Here is a 24,437-nt window from a genome sequence, read left to right on the forward strand (position 1 = left end):
ATAGAAATGATAATCAATACGCTTCATCTTAATTTTTTCAAACAGGATTACTACAGTATGGTATTCCAACGATGAAACTAAGCAAGCAGGTGGTTCAACGGCGAGTGGACTTACTCGCAGCCGAAGGCATCGTTTTCAAGACCAACGTGAACGTCGGCAAGGACATTTCCGCCAAAGAGCTGACCGAGGAATACGACGCCGTCGTCTTGACCACCGGCGCCACGTGGCCCCGCGACCTCCCCTTGCCGGGGCGTCAGTTGAACGGCATTCACTTCGCGATGGAGTTCCTGGAAAAGTGGCAAAAGAAACAGTTAGGCGCCAATCACGACGGTCCCCACGCCAAAGACAAGAAGGTCATAATCATCGGAGGAGGTGACACGGGTTGCGACTGCATCGCCACGTCATTGCGTCAGGGAGCCGCCAGCATCGTGACCTTCGAAATCCTGCCGGAGCCCAGTCCAAAGAGATCCAAGGACAATCCCTGGCCTCAGTGGCCCAGGATTTTCCGCGTCGACTATGGCCACGAAGAAGTCCGCGTCCGCTACGGCGCCGATCCCAGAGTCTTCAGCATCATGACTCAGGAATTCGTCGACGATGGAAACGGCAACGTCAGCGGCATAAAAACGGTGCAGGTGGAATGGAAAAAGGACGAGACTGGAAGGTGGCAGATGAACACCGTGCCGGGAACAGAGAAGGTGTTCGAAGCCGATCTGGTCCTGCTGGCCATGGGCTTTCTGGGACCGGAACGGGCGATCGGCGACCAGCTGGAACTCGAGCTCGATCCCAGGTCCAACTTCCAAACCAACAACTATCGCACCAGCGTGGAGAACGTCTTCGCCGCGGGAGATTGCCGGCGGGGCCAGTCGCTGGTCGTCTGGGCCATATCCGAGGGTCGTCAAGCGGCCAGGGCCGTCGACGAATACCTGCAGGAGGGCAAGACAACCCTGCCCGGACCCGGCGGTATCATCCAACCCTCCCTTCAAGCTCTCCCATTCCTCGTCTAGAGAACCGCTATGTAGATTTCCTTCGTTATCGAGTAACCCTAAAAAAACTATAAATTGATGTTATACAGCACCATGTGCTGTAATAAACGTTAACAAGTCCGTGGTTAATACCATTCCGCAATGCCTAAAAATAAACGTAGATTTGTCCATTAATTACGAGAGATAATCCCATTGTCAATGGCTTGTGAATTTTTTGAGAAAATTTATGGTAGTCGCTTTACGTAAACAAGAGAGAATTTTTGAAATATATATATAATTATTCCCCCACCCAAAAAAAATACATATATATTATACGCTGTTAAAATCGCAACTCTACAGAGTTTATATAGTTACGTGTATCATTGTTTAGTTAGACATTACATACGTTCAATCGACCAATTTTCAGTTCAACGAATTCATTTCTCGAGAGATAATAGATAGCCTTAGTTACTGAAGACAATAACTCGTTGAAAAATGTGATTCGAAGCTTAAATGTATAGTTAAGAGTTCAAAATTAAAATAGAATTATACTTACAAATCAAAATGATGATATTTTATATGTCCACCATCACCACCACCACCACCAGGCACTGTTTTACCAAATTATACTGGGTTGTAAATCTCGGACAAACCGGCATGGTTACCATTAGTCACAGATGATAATACTCGTGCTGGTCTATTCGTGGTCTATATGGAAAAAATATGTATACGTTATACGTATGTGGACGTTATTCTATAAAGCTTTTTATATTAGCTTTTCAGGGTTTTGTACTATTTTCGGAACGATGTTTTTAAATGGTGTTAAGCGATACATTATAATGTATGATTATTACAGATTGTTTTTATATCGAAAATTTTAATATTGTTTTCTATTTTGGATTTTTATAATTACATTATTGTTTGTATTTAGTATAGACTGTAATATGTGCATCTTATTTTATGAAGCTTTATTAAATGAACTAAGTTTACTCCGATCTGACCTGTCCGTTCAATCTCAATAAAAACGCTCACTCGTTAATTAGTTCCGTTCTTCACAGAATGCGACCTAATTAATTCCACAGAAGAGAATGTCTCAGTGTATTTTCTTTGTGTCCTGTAGTGCGTTTCTCAATTTTTTGATGTATTCGAAGAGTCACTATAAGCGTGGTAATTCTTGCAAAATATACCATTGCCAAAGAAAAAACAAATTGTAGAACGCGATTGGAATGATTTAGAAAACCCTCCAGCAATAAATATTGACATCATCTAAACCAAAAGACTTTTCGAATACCTTAAATCAATAGTCTAAAAACCATAAACGTTTGTAACTGTTTTGTGATCAGTGGCATTGGAATGGTGCACTGTTTTTGATTGTTTCGAAATGACTATAAATTAGAGAAATAAATATAGTCAATATTAATAAATAGATGTTGTTAATGCATAATGTTTTTTAATTTACCTATTTTTTACTTTTATCCTATCTTTTTGATATTTATCCTTTGCTATTTGTTGCTTAGTCTGATATTAATTATTAGGGGAGTATATAGAAATGTTCTAGGGAACGTACAAAAAAAGGCATACAATTAATTTTTGCCAAAATAAAATAAGTTAATTGAATACAATATTCAGATATTTGTATATTTGACACATTTGAAAACAAATGAATGCAAATAATAATATAACTGTAAAATATACTCTGCCTTAAACAAATCAAAGAGAAAAACATCATAGTGATTTATTAAATATTTATTTAGACATTTCTGATAAAACTTACCTTTTTTTGGTTGCTAAACACAGAATCCTAGATTTAAGATTAAATTGAAATCCGAATTAAAATTTTTATATAAGGATTTGTATAAGCAACGGTTGCCTTGAAAACGTAACTATGGCAAATTACAAGTGGGCCTAAAAATCTTGGAATTCTTCGTTTTCGCTAAATTTCAAATATACAACGCAAAAAACTATTAAAATTTATTGTTTCCTATAACTCTCAAGTCAATCCATTAAGTATTATCATCCCATATTTTGCTTTTGTCCAATTTATTTTTATAGACAAAAATTATTTTAAACTATATTAATACATTTGACAGAGGTTTCTGATGTTTACACGAATTAGACTTTGTAATTAAAAATATAGATCCTACAACAATAAGGAGACTAATTATAAATTAATAACGTAATTATTTTTTGCCTTATCACCTCCTTGACACTATAATCAACACGAAACTGATTATTGACCCTAACTGTTACCATAGTAACGCCTTTTTTGAACACACTGACGTTTGTACAGTGCAGCGTATAATTGTCAGTTTTACATAAAAACAAAAAAATCCGCTCCGTAAGAAAGTTTGTTGGTACGGTTTGCAGTTCGTAGGCTTTGTCCCCATTAAAGAAATGTGAAATGACCTCATTAAGCGGCAGCAGCGTGTCGGCGCAAAAGTCGCCAGGAACCAACTCGGAAAACAGGTAGTGATTGCGAACAAATACCTATCGATAGCGTCGACGGTAATCCGGTCTCATCTTCAGGAGTAGGTCGTGCGATACGGTGTGTACCTCGAATTCCAGTTGTTTCTTCAAGAGGCGAAAGCCGATAAATCCGCTGGCGTGTTCGATGCGGCCTACCCATCACAAACCCAACACCAACACGGTGAAACAGAGGGTGCTGTCGGCGAAATTGCTCAAACTGAGACAGTTGCAAAGTCAGCTGAACGACGCCAACTTTCATCTAGCCGTAAGTTCGGATACAAAAAAACAATAACATTTAAAAACAACACTGATTATTCGTAGGAGGTAGCTAGAGAGAATCAAGTGCTAAAGACACTACAAAAAAGACAAGACAAAGCTTTATCCAAGTAAGCTAATACAACACTTTATTTTATTATTATACAGAGTATTTTTAATATATTTAAAATGAAGTAAATGTGATCACAAATCATATTGCTAATGGTCAACATTTTGAGTTGAAAACGAAGGAGCTTAAAATAATATTCAAAAGAATTAATTTATCATTTCATTTTTCTACATTACATTGATTTGTTCAAAGTTTCTCCTTTTGGTTTTAATATTTAATGTGCCCTCTACTATATTTAGTCAATTACAAAAAACATTTAACCTAGTTATTGGTGCCTATTTTTGAGTTCTTATTTTAATTATTATACTATAGGGTATTTTATATTATATTTTGGCTTTTTAATAAAATGTAATACAGATTTTTGGACAGAAATGTACACCGAGATTAACATAGCCCCAAATAGTATAATAAATTATTTAAAATCTTTCCTTTATGGAAATATTAAATAAATATATAGCAATCGCAAATATTGTTGTTAGTTTTATAGAATATAGTTGTAAAGTTTTATAGAATGTTTTCCTAGAATAAAAAATAAACATTTCGTATGGTTTGATTCACTTCAATCTTCTGATTTCCTGCGTGTTGTCCAGTGGCTGTGTTGCTTCCACGTTGTTGTGATTTAGCAACGTTATTTCATATTTTAAGGCGAAATCTTGGATCGTATATCCACATGATTTCGAGGTCATCGTGCAGGTCTTCGTTGATTGCGTAGCGATAAGCGTTGGTAATTAATCGTAAAAGTTTGTTTTGGGTGCGTTGGATGACTAGTTGGTTTGATGTTTTAGTGTAACCCCATATTTGCACCCCATCGGTCCAAATTGGCTTTATGATCTTCCGACTAACTAGTACAGTGGCTTGACTTTGGGTCTAATCTGTTCTACTTTTTGTCTAAGGTGATATTACCTGATTTAGCTGATTCTGCTTGGGGTATCGGGCATCCGTCAAGTGATATAATTAACAAATATTAAGCAGATATATATCTTTTGCCATGATAACTGTGTCGTGGTCAAATTCTCCAAGTAGTGTTTCTTTTGTTATTGGGATATCAACAGTATAGAGCAGATACCAGAGCGGTCCCAAGACACTACCCTGTGGAACTCCAGCCGAAATAGGTTTAATTGTTGAGAATGCCCCTTCACACATTTGTGAGACGTTCAGGAATATTGCAGGGTAGTATTTATTTTCTTCCGATACCTTCTGAATAATGGTGTACTTGGTCAATTGTCGAGTGATGTTACAGATGTAATAATGATATTTTTTAGGTATGAAAACACTAATGCGGACCTACCACGACTTCTAAATGCGCACGAACAGGAAATTCGCGTTTTAACGGAGAAGAACAGAAATCTGAGGAGGAACGTCAAGGAACTGACAGAGCAACTGAAGCTGAAAGATGACGAATTGAACAAAATGAAAGAACACCTATTTCATTTAGACAAATTGAACAGGGACAAGCATCTTGTCGATCGAGAAAAATTAATGGAACAAGTAGACGATTTAAAGAGCAGACTCAGCAGGAGCGAGGAGCAGGTCACGATGTTGAACAGGAAACTAATGCTGGAGAATAAGACGTCTAAACAACGACTGAATGCGGAAATTGCGAAAACGAAACAGGGCCAGAAGGAATTACTACACGCTCTGAACGAGATTGATAGACTAAGCGGTCTGCTTGAGGTAAGTCTTTGTTTGGTTTGTGTTTGGCCGTTAATTTTCGATTTTTTCCTTTGTAGGCTAAAGAAAACGTGGTACGTCCTAGGAATTCGAAGTTTATTAAGAGTCACTTGGTGGACAGTACGTCACTCATGGCAATGAAAATTTGCCAGCCCCATAAGACATCGAACCAGAATGGACAGACTCCCGTGACCGAAGTCAGATTGGAACCTTTATCAAGCGCCTTCGCCAGGAAGGATTCCGGTAGTACCGCATCGAGAAAGAACAGCGGTTGCTTTAAAGCGCCAATGGAGAGCATCAAACAAAGATTAACCGGAGACTCGCAAAAGAACGTTCAATTAAATGGTACTGAGATAACCGATGTAACTCCGAATGTTAAAAATCGACCGAGCAGTTCAATCAAACTGGAAAAACTCCCCGTAGTAGCGGAGAATCAGAAGATCGCAAATGGTAAAGCTGAAATACCACAACCGGTCGAAGATCAGCCTCTAGACAGCGCGGACAAAATCGAGAAAGATGGTTTTTCAGAAATATTTATACGGTACTTTTTTAATTTATATCCTCCAAGCTTCTTATTCACATATTTATAATTTTTTCAGAGAAGAGAAGAGGGTATCCGAATTTCAGTCGGAAGGTGAAGTTAGACCCAAACAAGTCTCATTCGAAAACGACGCGAAAGATTCGGAATCCGACAGTTCTTCGGAACTAACGAGCTTCCTAGAAGAAATCAATTCGCAAAAAAAGGAAAAACTAGCAGCTCTGAAGACCCTGAAACGAAAAACCAGCGACAGCTCTGGAACGAGCGCCGGCAGCATCCCAGAAAACGACGATTTCGAGAGACTGACAGACACTTTAGGTACCTTTTCGTCCGGTTTATATATATTATTTTAGCCAGACCTTTTAAGATGCTGCTATTCAAAGAGCAACGGAAAACTCTAAAGAAGAATTTGACAAGAAACTGGGAAGCTATTGCTCAGAGGTGTTAACGAATATGAAAAACTGCAACAAGGTCATCGAGGTTCATAAAGAAAATCTCGTCTCGTCGCAGAAGAGCACGGACAAGTTGATGGAAACGCTGAAGAAAACTGAAAAGGCTGAACACAAACTGAAGAACTCCTTTTTCAACATGGAGGACGATATAGACTTTGTCCACGAAATTCTCAATGAAGAATTTAAATTTCAGGCTATACACAATGTAATTTTTACTGAATTATACCAAATCATCAGTATAATAGAATTTTAAATTGTAGAAATCAATAGATGGTACAAATAGTAAGACACATGAAAAGAAACCTTTGGTGAACGTAGAAAGTAAAAAGAAACTTTTGGCAACACTTCGAGCTATAGACAATGATGATAGCATCGAAAGTCTGGAAGAATCAGGGCAACCTGGAATAATGAAGGAAATATTTGGCCACCTTGCTCACTGACAAACTATACTGCCTGAGATTAAAACGATCTATTATATAGTATATATTTATTTACATTGTTTTATAATAAAATATAATTATTTGTTTAAATGAAGTTTTAATTTTAAAAAATTACCAAATATTTTTTTCAATTTTACATATTAGCAACTCGTAATGCCCAAGAATTTATGAATATTACACCGAACCTGTTTAACACGTTTAAATATTAGTTTCTGAAATAGTTTTGATATTGCAGGTAGTAGCGAAATAAGCCGGTAAGATTCGACTTGTTCTGCAGGTTTGTCAAGAACATGCTTCAGTCTTAAACAGGCATTAAATATATATGTCATCTTAAACTGTATGAAAGAAAAAATAAAAAAAAATTTGTAAACTTAAATTTAAAGGACTTCCTTAAATATAAATAACTAAAATTGCTCAAAATTAATAGCTCATTTGCCCCCCTAATCTACACCATTTCACATAACATTAAGTCAAATAACAAGAAAATATTTTCTGGATAAAAACAAACGTTAATAAGACATAAAATTTGCATTTAATGATGCCTATATTCATGGAATTTAAAAAACATTGTTTCTTATACGGTGGCTTCATTTGTTTCACTGTTTCTCCATCTAGCTGAACAGTTGAATCTATGTTTACGATCTCTCCAAATCGACGTCTTTGATGTGGCCTTTATTAAAATCCGTGTTCGTCGTTCATCAAATAACGTAAATTTTAAATCAAATATTATTTGAAACGCTGTCATGCTTTAAAGCTAATCCTCGAACAATAGCATTGTTAATAATATTTATAACACTTCGAGCTATAGACAATGGTGATAGCATCGAAAGTCTGGAAGAATCCGGGCAACCTGGAATAATGAAGGAAATATTTGGCCACCTTGCTCACTGACAAACTATACTGCCTGAGATTAAAACGATCTATGATATAGTATATATTTATTTACATTGTTTTATAATAAAATATAATTATTTGTTTAAATGAAGTTTTAATTTTAAAAAATTACCAAATATTTTTTTCTATTCTACATATTATCAACATCTTTCTCGATTATTTTCTCTCCTCTGCGTAAATTGATACGAAGAAACCCTTTTCTTTACTCTGATTCAATCGGAATATCAGGGTGGGAGAGACTCTTCCAGCTAGGAACTTCTCACGCCAATGGAACACGTGCGTGTTGGACTGGGAAGGAATTCTTCGATCCACGATCTCGGATCTTCTTAATAGTTATGGTTATAGGCGCCATAAGGTATAACTTCTGACAGTTTTCGTCTAGCATCGGTACTTGAAACCCCATTATCCGAAACACTCGACAACTAGCCGAAGGTATCACCCTTTTACTGCGCACGTGTGTTCTGTTTACTCAGTGTCTTTCTTGGTTGGTTTACTTTCCCAGATATTCGATAAAATGTTTATGTTGTCTTAATATGTATAATGAGTTAGACCCTTAAACTGTTTTTTTAATAACATCCTTATTAGATACGCTTTTAACTAATTTTTTACACTAAAGGTATACATTTTATATAAGTTCGTATGATTTGGTTCGCTTCAATTTCCTGCCATCCTGCGCGCGGTCCAGCAGCTTCCACGTTAGTATGATTTAGTAATCTTCTTTCATGTTTCAAGGCAAAATCTTGGATAACTTCGGAAATCCTTTTGATTTCCAGGTCATCGTGCAATTCTTCGTTGGTTACGTAGCGATAGGCAGTGTTAATCGAAGAACCTTGTTTTGACAGCGTTGGATGACTAATGGATTTGAATTTTTAGTGTAACCCTATATTTGCACCTCATAGGTCCAGATTGGCTTTATAATTGTTTTATAAATCAACCTCTTTGATTTTAGATCAAGTTTAGAGTATCTTCCAACTAACCAGTATAGTTGTTTTATTTTGGTTCTATTGTGTTTTGTTTTTTGTCTAACGTGATGTTTCCAATTTAATCTACCGTCAAGATGCATGCCGAGGTATTTAGCTGATTCTGCTTGAGGAATCGGGCACCCATTGAATGATATAATTAAGTTTTTATTATTTCGTCGCAATGTAAAATTAACGTGGACAGATTTGGAGCTATTAAGTTGAATTTTCCAATCTTTCGTACATTTATAGATTTTGTTAACTGACACTTATACATTTTCTACTGCCCTAGGCAAGTAGTTAGTTAAGTTTGCCATAATAATTGTGTCGTCAGCAAAGGTTTCAAGTAGTGTTTTTTTGTTGTTGGAATGTCAGCAGTGTAGAGCAGATATAGGAAAGGTCCTAAGACGCTACCTTGTGGAACTCCAGCCGAAATAGTTTTAAATGTCGAGAACGCCATTTCGTGCGATACTCTCAATTTTCTTCCTAAAAGATATGACTCCAGCAGTTGACAATAGTCACGCGGTAACAATTTGCTCATCTTACAGATTAATTCCAAATGCCAAACCCGATCAAACGCTTATGAGACATCCAGGAATAGTACAGGACAGTATTTCTTTTCCTCGAACGCTTTTTCAATAGCCGCAGTTACTCTGTGCACTTGATCGATTGTTGAATGGTGATTTCGAAAACCAAACTGGAAATCTGGTATTATTACAAAATTGTTAACACATTTAAATTTTAGTTTCTCAAATAGTTTTGATATTGGAGGTAGTAGCGAAATAGGACTTGTAAGATTCGACTTGTTCTGCAGGTTTGTCAAGAACATGCTTCAGTCTTAAACAGGCATTAGATATATCTTAAACTGTATGAAAGAAAAAATAAAACAATTTTTGTAAACTTAAATTTAAAGGACTTCCTTAAATATAAATAACTAAAATTGTTCAAAATTAATAGCTCATTTGCCCCCTTAATCTACACCATTTCACATAACATTAAGTCAAATAACAAGAAAATATTTTCTGGATAAAAACAAACGTTAATAAGACATAAAATTTGCATTTAATGATGCCTATATTCATGGAATTTAAAAAACATTGTTTCTTATACTGTGGCTTCATTTGTTTCACTGTTTCTACGTCTAGCTGAACAGTTGAATCGACGTCTTTGATGTGTCCTTTATTTAAATCCGTGTTCGTCGTTCATCAAATAACGTAAATTTTAAATCAAATATTATTTGAAACACTGTCATGCTTTAAAGCTAATCCTCAAACAATAGCATTGTTAATAATATTTGGCTATTTGACAAATTATGTCATCCAACATTAAAACTACATATCATAAAGTATATGTATATTTATTTACATAGTTTTACATACAATAAAAGTAAATTTTTTCGTTAAAATTAGTTTTAATTTAATAAATTAATAAATCATGTTTTATAAAGGAAATAACATTTTAACAGTAATAATGCCCAAAAAATTATAACCTTTTGTTGCTGAACCCTTGCTCTATAGTTTCAATCAATCATTAGAGTTCACATTCAGACAATTAATATGAAACGTAACTTTGAACCCCCCAATCCACACCTATTCTAAATAACATCAAGTCACTCATGAAAACAAGAAATAACATAAAACTTGATTAAATTTATAATCTCATCGTTCACATTTAATACGAAGAATGAGAGTACATTTTAATATATCGTAAATCTAATAGGATTAAAATAAAAATAAATACCATCAAAATATTTTTGGTGTAAAAAGAAACAAAAATAACACATAAAGCTATCAAATTATCACTTAACGATACCTATTATCGGGAAAGTTTAAAAAAACATTGTTTCTTATAATTTCGCTTCATTTGTTTTTCCGTCTGGTTTAAAAGTGTGATTCTGCGTATGCCATAACTTGTAGTATAAGCTACTGGGGTTTTCTAGAAGGCTGGTGTGGGTTCCCCTCTCGCTCACCTTACCATTTTCGAACACGAATATTTCGTCGGCGTCCATGATGGTGCTTAGACGATGGGCGATGCAAATTGATGTTCTTCCTTGGGTGGCGTTACGGAGAGCTTTTAGAATGTTCTAAATAAAAACAATTATAAATCGGTGTGGATTAAAGTCAATCCAAAGACTTACATGCTCAGTTATAGAGTCCAGTGAGCTTGTTGCCTCATCGAAAATTAATATCGGAGAATTCTTCAATATAGCTCTAGCTATTGCCACTCTTTGTTTTTCCCCGCCTGATAGTTTGAGACCCCTCTCACCGACTTGCGTTTCATAGCCATTGGGCCATTTAACAATGGACTCGTGAATTTCAGCCATCTTAGCTGCTTGAATCACCTACAGCCATTATTACATCACAAAACATTCATTAATGAGCAAAACTACACTCACCTCGTCTTCGGAAGCATTTAAATCACCATATCGCAGATTGTGTTTGATGGTATCGTGGAAAAGAACAGAGTCCTGTGGAACAATCGAAATAGACTTTCTCAGACTTTCCAAGTCGACGTCTTTGATATCATGGCCGCCTATTAAAATTCTCCCTTGGTTGGGCTCAAAGAATCTGTACAATAACCTAACCAAAGTTGTCTTGCTGCAACAAAAACGTTAGTTCAACAAAAAACGTCATTTGAGGGAATTACCTTACCCCGAACCTGATCCTCCAACTATAGCAATTTTTTTACCAGGTGAAATCGTCAGGTCCAAGCCGTTTAAAATTTTCTTTCCCGGTCCATACTCGAAAACAACATTGTCGAAAACTATCTCGGACGATTTGGTGTCCACATAAAGATAAGGCGCTTGTGGTTTATTCTGGAAAATAAAAGGTGTTTCAGTGGTCTTAATTCAAAAATAGTGTTCCATTTACTTTTATGTTACTGTCCATCGACATCAATGTAAACATTGTTTGCATATCAATAAGAGCCTGTCTAACTTCTCTATAGACACTTCCTAAGAAGCCTAACGGTATGGATAATTGAAACAATAAACCATTAACCATCACTAAATCACCAACAGTCATATTTCCTGCAATAATATTTGAATAAAATATAATTAACTTAGAATCTATTATCAAAAAATACCTTTCATTATCTCATTTGCCGCCAATATCATAATACCACTTAGAGCAGCACTGAAAATTGCATTCTGTCCAAAATTCAATAATGCCAGACTGGAGCTGGTCTTCAAACTGGCATCTTGATATTTCTTTAGCGAATCATCATATTTATCAGCTTCATATCTTTCATTGTTAAAGTACTATAATTAATGGATATAATTGTTACTGTATGAGAAAATGAATTGATAAATTACATCATAGCAGTGATATAACAAACCTTAACAGTTTCATAGTTAATCAATGAATCTATAGCTTTATTTCCAGCCTCGTTTTCAGCTTTATTCATGAAAATTCTAAATTTTGTTCTCCATTGTGTTACTCCTAAAGTATAGACTGCATAAACACCCACACATCCCAAAGAAATACCTAAATGAAAGCAATTACTTCATATTTAACAATAACAATAATATTTTGACAAACCTGCAAATGCCGCCCCACATTTTACACCTAAAATTGATGAAACCAATGCTAATTCGAAAAATGTAGGTACAATATTAAATACCATTGCTGTTAGCACAAAGTTTATGCCTCTAGAACCTCGGTCAATTGTTTTGGATAAAGCACCTATAAGAAACTTGAAAATAAAACACAGACCTTTGAATGTTATGTTGAAAATTTACCAGTTTGCCGGCTTAAATGAAAAGATAAATCCAAATTATGCAAATGTAGGAAAACATTTTTGGCAATTCTTCTTATCGAATGTTGAGCCACTCTGGCAAATACAGCATTTCTAAGCTCATTAAAGCCAGCTGATCCAGCCCTTGCAATACCATCTAAAATTTGATGTCAATAAAATAGAAGACATCTTAAATAGTAAATATTGTACCTACATCCCAGTAGTAAACTTGTAGCCACCGTGGCGACTGTCTGAGGGGCTGTATCCATATTTAATGCTGCACCAGCATTAAGATAATCCACAGAATATTTAAATATAAACGGAACAGATACATTCATAATTTTAGCACCTATTAACAATGATACTGCTAGTTTCACCCTGTTAACGTACAAATAAAAATCTCATATCTGAGCTATAGTTATTTATTCATACATTTACCTATCCCTTATCTCTTTGTTGTCCTTGGGCCAAATATATTGTAACATTGCATTTATCATTTGGATCCCTGTTACTGGTTTGCTTCCATCTAAAGGTAATGACTCTCGGGATATTACAGAAGCTCCAGGATGAAAGCATCCTCTAACAGGTTGACTTCTTGGTAAATTTGAGGGAACTTTGTTTAATACCAATGAAAGTATACTTGCATTAACCTTAGTAGGTTTTTCTGGTTCTTTTGTAGTCGAAGATGACTAAAAACAATTTTAATAATGCTTATAGTTAATAACACAGATAAAGTTTGAAGTTCAAAGTTAGCGCTAACATATATTACAAGACGTTACATAAGAATACCTTTTGAATCTGGTAAATTAAAGGTACATGTCTCTGTAATACTCCTTGTTTTGCTGTTAAATGGCTAAAGTTTCTGTTCCTTACAGATGTTTTTAAAATCACTTTTAACAATTTCAAATTAACCTCATTTAAATGTAAAACAGTCGCCATGGTGGTACAAATAAACTACTAGAAAATTAACAATATCGCAGTTTGATTTTATAACAATTTCCTAGAGTGGATGTATTACTGGTTATCTATATATATTTAATCAGTGATTCTAAATATTTTATAACCATATTATTTCTTTTATCCTATAAAATAAAGAGAAGATAATTTGTATACTGTTGTTTAATTATTTATGTATCTGAATATTGATTTGTCAAATATTTATATGAAATGTTATTGTTTAAATGATGTTATTTTTAGTTTCCTTTCTACTTATAAAGAATAACGTCAATTATTATCTAGTACTGTGGTGAGAAAACTTGGTAAATTTTGATGGTTTATGGTTTCTATATGGCTACTTTCGAAATAAAAATGATTCAATATTATTTTTATTGTTGTTGATAATCGATAAAAGTGAAATGAATATTTTTCATATAAATTATATTTATATAAATCTGGATTAAAATCAATTCGTAAAAACGAAATACTTTTGCTCTAAGCAAAAAATTACAGAAAGTCCCAGTGACTGGTGATATTTTTCTATTTGTAAATATGAACTTTCTCTTGGGTGCATTCACCTGGTAAAGAAATTGTTGACATAGGACAAGTTTATAATTTAACAGTTTATTTTCAGCTATGATTCGATATAATAAAAATCTTGTTCAGATTTGGAATAGTTTTTTTTTAGATAGATTTCTTTCATGCGATTTATTTAGTAGCTAATATTAGTCTAAAAAAATGAATCAAAAACAATTTGAACTTTACTGAAAGTTTTAATGTCACTGTTGTCTTTAGTGTCAAATAAGTAATACATTTTTTAATAGTGTCACTAAATTTTAGTTCTATTAAATCTCGTATGAAGAGTGTGAAATGCAGACTTTCTATGTATCAAGTAGTGCAAAATTGATATAGGTAGCGAAAATAAGTAAGTAACTAGCATCGTTGTACAAGTGCAAATTGAAAGTGCGCGTAACTGTCAAGACTAAGAAATTATTTCAAAAGACGTGTAGAAAACATTCCGACAGTGTTGCGTACCAAGATAGATTTTACGCAAGATGGGTACCGCCTTGTTAACGGCAAATCCGAAACACATTCGTAACTATATCTCGAAGAGGTGCCCTCAAGGCATTTCAGAAAAGAACACCAAAAAAATGTGAGCCAAGATTAATAGGTTAGCTAATATCCGACGCTAGCTACGAAATATTAATTTGTAGGAAAATTTGTTGGAGGTATGTGTATAAATATTTTTTAAATTTCTTTTTTGACGGAAGTTCATTGAGAATTTTCGTAGTGATTATATTCTGTCTATTGTTAACTCGTGAGAAAAAATCTAATTCGATAGTGGGAAGCGGCAGTGTCTATTTGTGCTTGTATATTAAATCGTTTTTGGAAGTTAGTTGTTTTTTATTTTTTTAATGGGCTTCTTCGGTAGTTTTTCTAAAAGCTATATTAGTAACAAGTTCAATATGCAATAATATAGGATTATTAATGGTTAATGTCAAATATTATTTATTCAGATATAATTATTCCGATTGATATACACTGATTCTTAAGAAAATTAAACCCAAGGTAATGGTTACTGAGTCATATGATTTTATAATTTTATTTTTTGTTATATGTTACTAAATATTTATAGCTAGTTACAGGGACCTAAGATGATTTGATATTAAACTATTATCAAAAAATAAATAATATTGATTAATAAGTGTCTCTAATGTAATCCCATAGGTCGCCCGCTTGAAGTTTAATAAGATCTATTCTAGAGACATTTTCGATATTTAAAACGTGTTTTAGTCTATTCAATATAGGCACAAAACACAGAGGAATTAGAAGTGTATCTCCCATGTATTATCTGTGAACAAGTTTAGCGTTCATTTGATACCAGAGGCCGCGACTGACAATATGAGTAGCGGGAAATTTAAAACATTTTATTAATAATGATAATAATAATAGCAGTAATAAAAATAGTAAAAATAAATATGCAATAAAAGTTTAAAAATCCATTTTATTTAAATATATGTAAAATTTACATAGCAAATATTATTTCAGAGGAGACTGCTTAGAATGTTCTGTTTAATGACAATATATTATACTAACAATACGTTAAAACGTAATATAACAGATTTAACACAAAAACTTATACTTTTAAATATACTAACAAAGTTTAATAAACTATTGAATATGGAACATTTTATATTATCTTAAATATAACTCGGCTAAATACAGAGTATAGTACAATACATATGTTGAAGACAATGTACAATACATATGTACAATATGTATAATATGTACAATACATATTTATTTTCAATTTACCAACAAAGTAAAAAAGTCCCTGGCTTTCTCAAATTACATCTATCATACTGCCTGCCCCTGTTAAGCAATGCTCTTCTACATTTCGGTTTGTAATTATGCTGTGTAAAATGTACATACAAACCCTTTTGCTCTAATTTAAGACCTCACAAGAGATTCCCATCCGTTTTTCATTATTTATAGCTAAAAACCATTTCTGACATAGAGCAGGATCACTATTGCTTTTAAGAATTTTACATATGTCTGACAACCGGACGACTTTGATAGGCTCATTCGTTTTCATGTTTGAACTAATCAGACAGTCTCTTTTTAACTAGAGTAAAATGAAAAGCTAAATATTAGCTGATTCTATAACGAATTTACAAATTGCGACGGGCAATACATCAAACATATTGATGACGTATGTACAAAATAACTTTGGATAGACATAGCTAATATTTAATACACACTACTCGTTAGTTGATAAACATTTTCTCAGAATTGTAATCGTAATGTTTAATAGTGGAAATCAGAGTCGATCGTTATCAAGAGTTCTACTTGAAAGAAAACTGTTCATTTCCTGACAAGACGACGATAATGGTGATTCGAGATTGTATCTATGCATTAGCCTGAGAACTTTCCCACACAGTTGGGCTTGTGGCCAAAACATGACCCTTTATTTTACCACCTGTTTTACTCGCGATGAACTAACATCGACCATCATTGCCTCTATTACGTGTCATGTCATAAGTTATGTCATATCCCTCCTTAACTTGTCTGGGCTCTTTTAATTTTTTTCCTTACATTAACCAAAAATATATATTGTTATTGAATAATATTCGTATTATTAAATTATTTTAGGGTAAATAATACTGTATTATCAAAAGTTATTTTCTTTTTAATCGGCAATAACAATGGTTCTAGCTTATTTCTGCGGTTTATATGTATGCTTAGAATTATGCAATCAGAATTGCTTCAAATATTTATTTATGATATTAACACTTTTTTAATATTTTTTTTAACTCAGTAATCTGAATATTTAATTGGTATTTCTTTGAAAATTGATGTAATATATAGTGTATATGAAGTTATTTTATACATACGTCGTTTAAATTTGTGACGTCAAAACGTCGCAATGTTGCCGCATCAACTCTGAGTTTTAGTTCATTTTGGCTTCGATATACAACAAAATTCTAATCTAAATAAAATAATTGAACAAAAATGTTATCAAATATAATTTATTTTAACATTATAGTACATCTAAAATTACAGTTAATTATACAATAGTTACCTATAAACAATTAAATAATAATAGAGTTATAACCTCTTATCACTATTACTTTCAAGAATTTAGATAGGATATATCTGTGGCTGTTTTTATTGGTTTGGTAGTGTGATGCATACTGATGCTTGTTATTAATATCAATAAGGATTAAAACACGCGATTAATATGCACGATAACTTAAAATAATGTTATATGGTTCAAATCATTGTTTTGAATCCTTTTTCAAAATATTTATGTTTTCAACGACGATTATATCTAACAAAATTACCTTGGAGTTGTTCCAATAGGGACATAACAACAGCATAACCCCATCATTACTATAAATTAATGATTTCGTGTCAGAAATCGGAACCTGTAACTTCTAATTTTGGTGTTTCGTGGGAAGCCTCTTTTAATTTATAGGTAATATTTGAATATAATTTGGTGGGGCGTATGCCGTATTTATTACCCATATATTTTTCCACTTTTGCTCTTGGGTGTATACAATATGGCGTCGTTAGATGTTGTCGATGCGGTATGTATTCGGATTTGGACACTTATTTATGAGATAAGATTGTGGTCTTTGTAGTTCATCAAAACCGTTTTTTCGAGATCAAAGAAACTTTCTCACGTAATGACAGGGTGTTTTATTATTTATGTCGTGACAGTGTAATTTGTCAGGTCAAGAGAAAAAAGCGTTTGTAAATCTGTTTGAATACTCACAATTCTATTTTAATTTTTACTTATGATATAAGTGTACTAAAATACGAATATTAGATGCTTTCTTGTGTTCTTTTCCATTTCTCTGTAAAGTTTCTTGCGATATATCGATATTTTTGGCCGATGTATTGATATTTTAGTTGATACATATTTTTGGATATTTTTTCAAAAGACTTTCTATATCTATCGTAGTAGCCCCATATTTTTTGTGATTGCCTAATATTTTTCGCTATTACCCAGCCTGGTTACTGGCGTGACTGTGACCATTTTCCTTGTCGGATTTTACACTCTTGCCTAGGACAATCACAAATTTTACAATCATAAATTTACGACCATGCCCCGGCAGGATTCGAAATCGCGGCTATCGCAACAGTAGGAGGACCGACCTGTCTCCTTTACCACTGCGCCACCAAGTGCATGCACCAATGCATAATACTTTTTAAAATGTTTAAAAAATATCCTTAATATTAGGGATTAATATTAGCGAAAAAATATCCATATTTTTTGGGTCGATATATCTATGTTTTTGTTTATCGATATTTTCCGAGATTTTATTTTTCTTAGTTGTTGCAAAAATATATCGATTTATTAAATGTTTTTTTAAATATCGATATATCCATTGGTATCGTTTCTCCATCGTTTTGTGTGTCTTGCGAGTGTGAAAGCGTTCCAACTGATCTTTCAACTCAAATCATCTTTTTTTTCTTCTTGACGGTTGTTGGAAGTTTTACTTAAGTTGTTTTCTGTTTCATTGCTGATCTCTCACATATGAAATATGGAATTTTTGTATTAATAATTAATTTAATTTTGTTAAAAAGATACTTTTAGATCCCCACACAGTATGCAATCATGAGCTGTATATCTATAATATTTATAATAGCTCTAGTAGAAGGAATTGATTATTTTTATTTGTAATCCTTTAAGATATTTTCTCTCGCGCTATACAATTTCGCTTGGTTTTCTCGAGATGGCGTTAGAAAACTGATATTTCGTACAAGAAATCTTATTTAACAGCTTTGTGAATGGTTGACTTAGTTTTGGTTGAATTTACGTTAAAGAGAAAGTACGCTATATTATAGTTTATCCTCGACAAAGGTGAAAATACCAACAAGGCGACTGAAAAAGGTGTTTATGATTTTGATAGTGTAACAGGCTGTCAAGTGCAGTTTCTGGAGGTCCACGCTCTGAAAAGTCATTTGTTGGAAATGTGGATAAAACCATGGAAATGGCTTTTAACTACTTTAACTATTAAGCAGATCCCACCGTAAACAGAGTATTAGCTTATTTCACTTTGGATTTTAGTCGAATGAAGAAGTGTTCGCCAAAACTGAGGCCTATTTTGATGCAAAGGACAAATCGTACTACAAAAATGGTATCGAAAAGTTGGAGGGTCGCTATAACCTTGAAGGGAATTATGTTGAATAAAAAAAACTAATTTTGCAAAAAAAAAATTTACTATGGTAGGCCGGGGACTTTTCAATTGACCTGTTATAACGAACCTTATCATATTATAGCGACATTAAAATGCCGAGCGAAGTCCCACCAATTAAATTACTTAAAAAACAGGAACCTGTTAAAGGTCACTCGAAACACGAAATTTCGAAGTACTACCCGACCTTGAGTTAAAAAAGTTTAACGATTTTTCGATCCGTTTGGAACTTATCGATCATGCAACCATAATGTGGACGTGAACGATAGTACTACGTTCGGTACGCATCCCATATTCTTCATCGGAATTTATATGCGGTTTATATTTAATAATAATTATGAAACGCAAATTACATTCCCGACATCGGTCGAACGTATTCATTATCGGGCTGATGCGGTGGAAATTTTAAATCGTATTTACCAGAAAACATTTTATGATTTTACGCGTGAGCAGAATAGTAATGGAAGAATGTTAAATTGATTGAAAAAAAAAGACGTACCGAGAAGAGTCACGTAAATCTTGAATAGTCCGAACGACAGTTCCTGATCTAATATATGATGCCTGTGAAGACCATGTTATTTTGCCAGCGTCTGGTCCAGTCTAACACACAGCTTTTTACATTCCTATTCAACAATCATCTTTCCATTATTCGAAAACCAAATATTAAATTATTTGGCATTTAATAAAATTGTTTCAGGATGCATGCAACCGGCACTGCACAATACCTAAACTATATTTTACACTATTATAAAAATCACAATTACGAGAATCCAATACAGGTATTCAATAATTATTTTATAAATTACCATATAATGGGACGTTGCTATAAAGGTACATAACTTAGCATAAATAATTTTGTTATGGAAATATTGATTTTTTAGTAAAATATTTTATTGTAATTTGAGATATTTCTTGAAGGATTCAAATATGTTTAAAAATAATTAGGATATAAATGATTTTTTTCTAATTGGTGGAACATTTATTCCAATAATATATAAAATAATATAGCCAAAGCAGTTTATTCAAAGTTATTTTGTGCATACGTCATCTAAATTTGTGACTTCAAAACGTCGCGATGTTGCATCAACTCTGAGTTTTAGTTCAGTTTTGACAGGCTTTGACATATAACAACATTCTATTTTAAATAAAATAAAGAAACAAAAATGTTATCAGCCATATATAGTTAATTTAAAATTATAATATATCTAAAAACTATAGTTAATTATTTAGCCAGAATAGTTTATAGGTTAGAGTTATAACATCTTATCCCTATTGCTTTCAAAAGTTTTGCATACGTCTGACAACCGGACGATTTTGATTGTATTGTATCTCTTTTTAACTAGAATAAAATGAGAAAAAAAATTGTCTGATTCTAAAATGAATTTACAAATTGCGACAGTAAATATATTAAACATCTTGATGACGTATGTACAAAAAACTTTTAATAGACTATAAAAGTAAAACTCTGTATTGAATATCTACAAATTGATATAAAAAAATGTAATTGGAAATTTTTTTGGGAGTATATTTGCCTCTCGTATTTATACATTTCGGTGAGAGGGGGAAAGATATTTTCGCTTGTCATTTAACTATTCAATTTAGACATCACCGCGGCTGATGTTAAATGCAATTTTCAGATTCATTTATATTTTCCGTAAGTTTTTATTTGTTAAATAGGCATTATTTTCTATTTTAGCTTGCAGTATTTCCTATTAATTTATTTTTGATCTAGATTTTCAGTACTATCAATAATTATTTTCTTTTTTTCGAAGTAAAATATTTTAATATTACAGCTTTACTCTATTAATTCCTACAAATACCAAACCTAATATACATTTATTTGTTATTAAAAATATCTTGGTTCTTTAAACGTAGTAGATCAATCAGTCTCTTTAAACTAGTTATCATTTTATATATTATATATCGTTATTACATAAACAAAAAGAAAATTAATCTAGGCAAGAAAGGGGACAATATACCGCGCGAGTTCTGTTGTGTGGGGTCATTGCTCACAACGATTCTGTTATTGAACATTTTATTATGAACATTTGACTCATTCTATCAATATTTGGAGTAGGAATTGTTTTTTACTCTGATGCCTTTGTATTTAAAGTATCGATATTTATTCTTACAGAACGGGAAAAAAACTTATGTGTGTTTGTTCAGAAAACAAACACAACGGCGATATTTCTAGACTGTTTCTTGGGTAACTGTGATTAAACAAAGTTCAAGAAATGTGCAAGTAAACCGCCTGTAACAGCTTTATATAAGTAAAAACGCCTTGGTATGCAAGTTAATTTATAGAATTCTATTACTATAACAGATCAATTGAATAGTCCCCGGAATACCATTGTAAAACACATTTTTTGGAAAAATTAATTTTTTTATTCAACATAATTCTCTTCAAGGGTGATACACTGATTATAACGATCGATACCATTTTTGTAGTACGATTTGTCCTTTGCTTCAAAATAGGCCTCAGGTTCGGCGATCACCTTTTCATTCTACGAGAATTTCTTCCCAGCGAGCATTCTTTTGAGATCTGAGAACAGGAAATAGTCGCTGGCGGCTAGATCTGGAGAATACTGTGAATGAGGAAGCCCAATTAATGGATTTTTGCCATCGTTTTCACTGACTTGTGACACGGTGCGTTGTCTTGGTGAAGCAGCACTTTCTTTTTCTTCAAATGCGGCTGTCTTTCGGCTGTCTTTCGGCTGTCTTTCGGCGATTTCGTCCTTCAAACGGTCCAATAACGCTATGTAATAGTTGCTGTTGATGGTCCTTCCTTTTTCAAGGTAGTCAATGAAAATTATTCCGTGCGCATCCCAAAATACAGACGCCATAACCTTGCCGTTGTTGCGTTTTCCCACGCTTTGGAGCGGGTTCATCGTGTGCAGTTCACCCGGGTGGCTGTTGATTGGACTTCTGAGTGAAATGATGGAGCCATGTTTCATCCATTGTCACATATCGACGCAAAAACTCAGGTTTATTACGCTTGATCCCCTTTAAACATTGCTCCGAATCATTAACTCCTCGTTGTTTTTGGTCAAAAGTGAGCTCGCGCGGAACTCGCTTTCTTATACCCAAATATTGGTGAATGATATGATATACACGTTCAGTTGATATCTTTAGAGTGTCTGCTATTTTATTCAATTTCAATTTATGGTCATTCAAAATAATTTTGTGGATTTTTTTTTATGTTTTCGTCAGTAACAAGCTCTTTTGGGCGTCCACTGTGTTCACCGTCTTCGGTGCTCATTTCACCACGTCTAAACTTAGCATACCAATCCTTGATGGTTGATTTTTCTGGTGCAGTATCCGGAAACTCGGCATCAATTCAAGTTTTTGCTTCAACTGTATGTTTCCCTTCAAAAAGCAATATTTTATCAACACGCGAAATTCCTTTTTATCCATTTTTTTCACAATAACAAAAGTTGCCTCACTCAAAATGCTATAAAATCACAAACTAATGAAAAAGCATATGGATTTAGTTTTAGTAGCGCCATCTATATGTCAGGCCGGCGACTTTTCAATTAACCTGTTAAATAGCCTCTCCTATTACTTTGTAGATACAGTGGTTTACAGAACAGTGGCAAATATTGGTTTCAATAAATCTTGGTCATTTCATACAAAACTTAAATAATAAACACTTCAGTTTTTGTATTTTTTTGGTAACATATTTAAAATCTCTTGAAAGGAATATTTTTATACCAATTCTAATATAAAAGTTTTACCTCTTCGTAATACTTAAACTTAATTGTTAACAAGTAGTTAAATTAGATGTAGCATAATAAATAAAAAACATGGTGTTTTATATAAATATTATTTATTACGAACAACATTTTGAGGCATTATACCATTGATTTTCTAACAAATAAGAAGCTCTATGTACAAAGTTTGACACAATAATAACGCCATTCCATTGGATCTTTTATCTTTTTTACATCTAATAACTCATATATACATCAGTTCAAAAAAAAAGAAGGAAAACAACTACATATTGATATTTGCTCTCTAACTAATATAATATATAAATATGTACAAACGCATTGTGTCAAATTAAAAAAAAAGTGGTCAAATTCACTTGCAAATTTGAACCGAGATCACATTAATTTTCTAGGTCTTATTGGAGTGGTATCGGAATAACAAACAGTATCTTGCGACGGAGAAACGAAGGAAACGGAAACTTTTCGAAGAACAACTTCAAACCTGAATCCTGCAAAACCAACGGAGAAAAACGGGGGTACAACGTGAGTTGTCGCCACGTTACTATGGCTGTGTGACAGAGAAACGTTGAGAAGGAAAAGAGGAGAAAAATCACTCGCTTTATAAACAAAACAAAAATAAATAAAAGAAAAAAATACAATCAGTCTTGAACACTGTGATGCTTCTGGCGATTCTTCTAACGAATTGAGATGGTGTTCGGGTACTGAAGTCATCAGAGTGTCTACGCAATTACTTTAAAACAGGAACTAGTCAATGGAAAGGTCGATTCTGACATCTCGACCCTCCTAATATAATTTCCAACCGCGTCCACATCCCTTAGAATTTATTATATGGCTTTAGCTAAATCCTTACAATCTAAAACACAGCACAAGACTTTGCACGTACATTCCGATGAAGATTGGTCGTATTCTATCGGTTCTGTTTGGATTGCACATGTATGTTCAACGGGAAGACGTAAACGATTAACGAACGAACAGGAAAAACGAGAAAGGACCGACGTTCCCTTCCGATAACAAATACTATTTTAGATTGCCTCTCTTCCTGATAGAATACGAGCCAACGTTGATAGGAATCTCTGATGTGTTTCATAGAAAACGAAATCTAAAACATTCCGGATCACGGCGTAGTATCCTCCGGATCTGTCCCCACTTCGACGGAACCGAGCCGTTCTAGTCGTAGAGCGAACATTGCGGTACCATCTGGTCGCAAGCCCTCGGTACCCAGTCTCTCTCTTCTTTCGTCAGCCAGGGATGCAGCAGGATGTCCTCGGAGCTGACCCGTTCCGAGGGTTCCCGTCTCAGCAGCGACCTGATCAGGCACCTGGCGCGCGGGGACACGCACTCCGGGATGACGAACGAACCGCTGGATATCCTGGCGAAGAGGTTCGTGTGTCCCTTGTCGTTGAAAGGATACCTGCAAATAAAAGAGACTTTTTAGGATACATTACTTCATTCATCTCCGGTTATGGCGCATGCGCACTATCCTGCATAGAATAAACTATAGAAAAGAATAAACCACATTGTCTTCTTTTCCTAATGGTCGTACTTTTTTTTCTGAGTCCACCGGTA

At 33.8% G+C, this 24,437-nt stretch overlaps 4 protein-coding genes across 5 annotated transcripts in view; 2 read left to right on the top strand and 2 right to left on the bottom strand.

The window, feature by feature from the left end:
• The window catches only part of LOC143202963 (uncharacterized), a 45,531-nt gene extending 43,125 nt beyond the window's left edge, over window positions 1–2,406 (top strand). The window contains exon 31 of the mRNA XM_076415000.1: window positions 46–2,406. Coding sequence (XP_076271115.1) covers window positions 46–1,004 — 959 coding nt within the window. The 3' untranslated portion in view covers window positions 1,005–2,406. The remainder of the gene's footprint in view (window positions 1–45) is intronic.
• An 844-nt stretch (window positions 2,407–3,250) lies between these two features.
• LOC143202970 (uncharacterized) lies at window positions 3,251–6,978 on the top strand. The gene is made up of 8 exons (XM_076415019.1): window positions 3,251–3,428; window positions 3,489–3,693; window positions 3,750–3,814; window positions 5,076–5,487; window positions 5,544–6,025; window positions 6,084–6,340; window positions 6,390–6,679; window positions 6,735–6,978. The coding sequence occupies exons 1-8, from the start codon at window positions 3,364–3,366 to the stop codon at window positions 6,912–6,914; spliced, it is 1,956 nt and encodes a 651-aa protein (XP_076271134.1). The 5' UTR covers window positions 3,251–3,363; the 3' UTR covers window positions 6,915–6,978.
• Window positions 6,979–10,105: 3,127 nt separating this feature from the next.
• On the bottom strand, window positions 10,106–13,529 carry ABCB7 (ATP binding cassette subfamily B member 7). 2 transcript variants are annotated; one of them, XM_076415014.1, is made up of 12 exons: window positions 13,292–13,529; window positions 12,941–13,191; window positions 12,717–12,880; window positions 12,507–12,659; window positions 12,307–12,450; window positions 12,104–12,252; window positions 11,852–12,026; window positions 11,638–11,795; window positions 11,419–11,582; window positions 11,163–11,364; window positions 10,905–11,108; window positions 10,106–10,850 (listed from the first exon to the last, which is right to left on the bottom strand). In XM_076415014.1, the coding sequence occupies exons 1-12, from the start codon at window positions 13,439–13,441 to the stop codon at window positions 10,614–10,616; spliced, it is 2,151 nt and encodes a 716-aa protein (XP_076271129.1). In that variant the 5' UTR covers window positions 13,442–13,529; the 3' UTR covers window positions 10,106–10,613. The 2 variants fall into 2 exon arrangements, with proteins under 2 accessions (XP_076271129.1, XP_076271132.1); XM_076415017.1 differs by having other exon boundaries at window positions 12,935–13,191; window positions 13,292–13,504.
• Window positions 13,530–22,952: 9,423 nt separating this feature from the next.
• Window positions 22,953–24,437, bottom strand: part of trbl (tribbles) — a 105,619-nt gene continuing 104,134 nt past the window's right edge. Inside the window, exon 5 of the mRNA XM_076415023.1 lies at window positions 22,953–24,282. Within this exon, the coding sequence (XP_076271138.1) occupies window positions 24,039–24,282 (244 nt within the window). The 3' untranslated portion in view covers window positions 22,953–24,038. The remainder of the gene's footprint in view (window positions 24,283–24,437) is intronic.

Source organism: Rhynchophorus ferrugineus, unplaced genomic scaffold, assembly GCF_030347505.1.
Source record: "Rhynchophorus ferrugineus isolate W39M unplaced genomic scaffold, kcgeb_rfMv2 rfM9, whole genome shotgun sequence".
Classification (NCBI taxonomy): Eukaryota; Metazoa; Arthropoda; class Insecta; order Coleoptera; family Curculionidae; genus Rhynchophorus; species Rhynchophorus ferrugineus.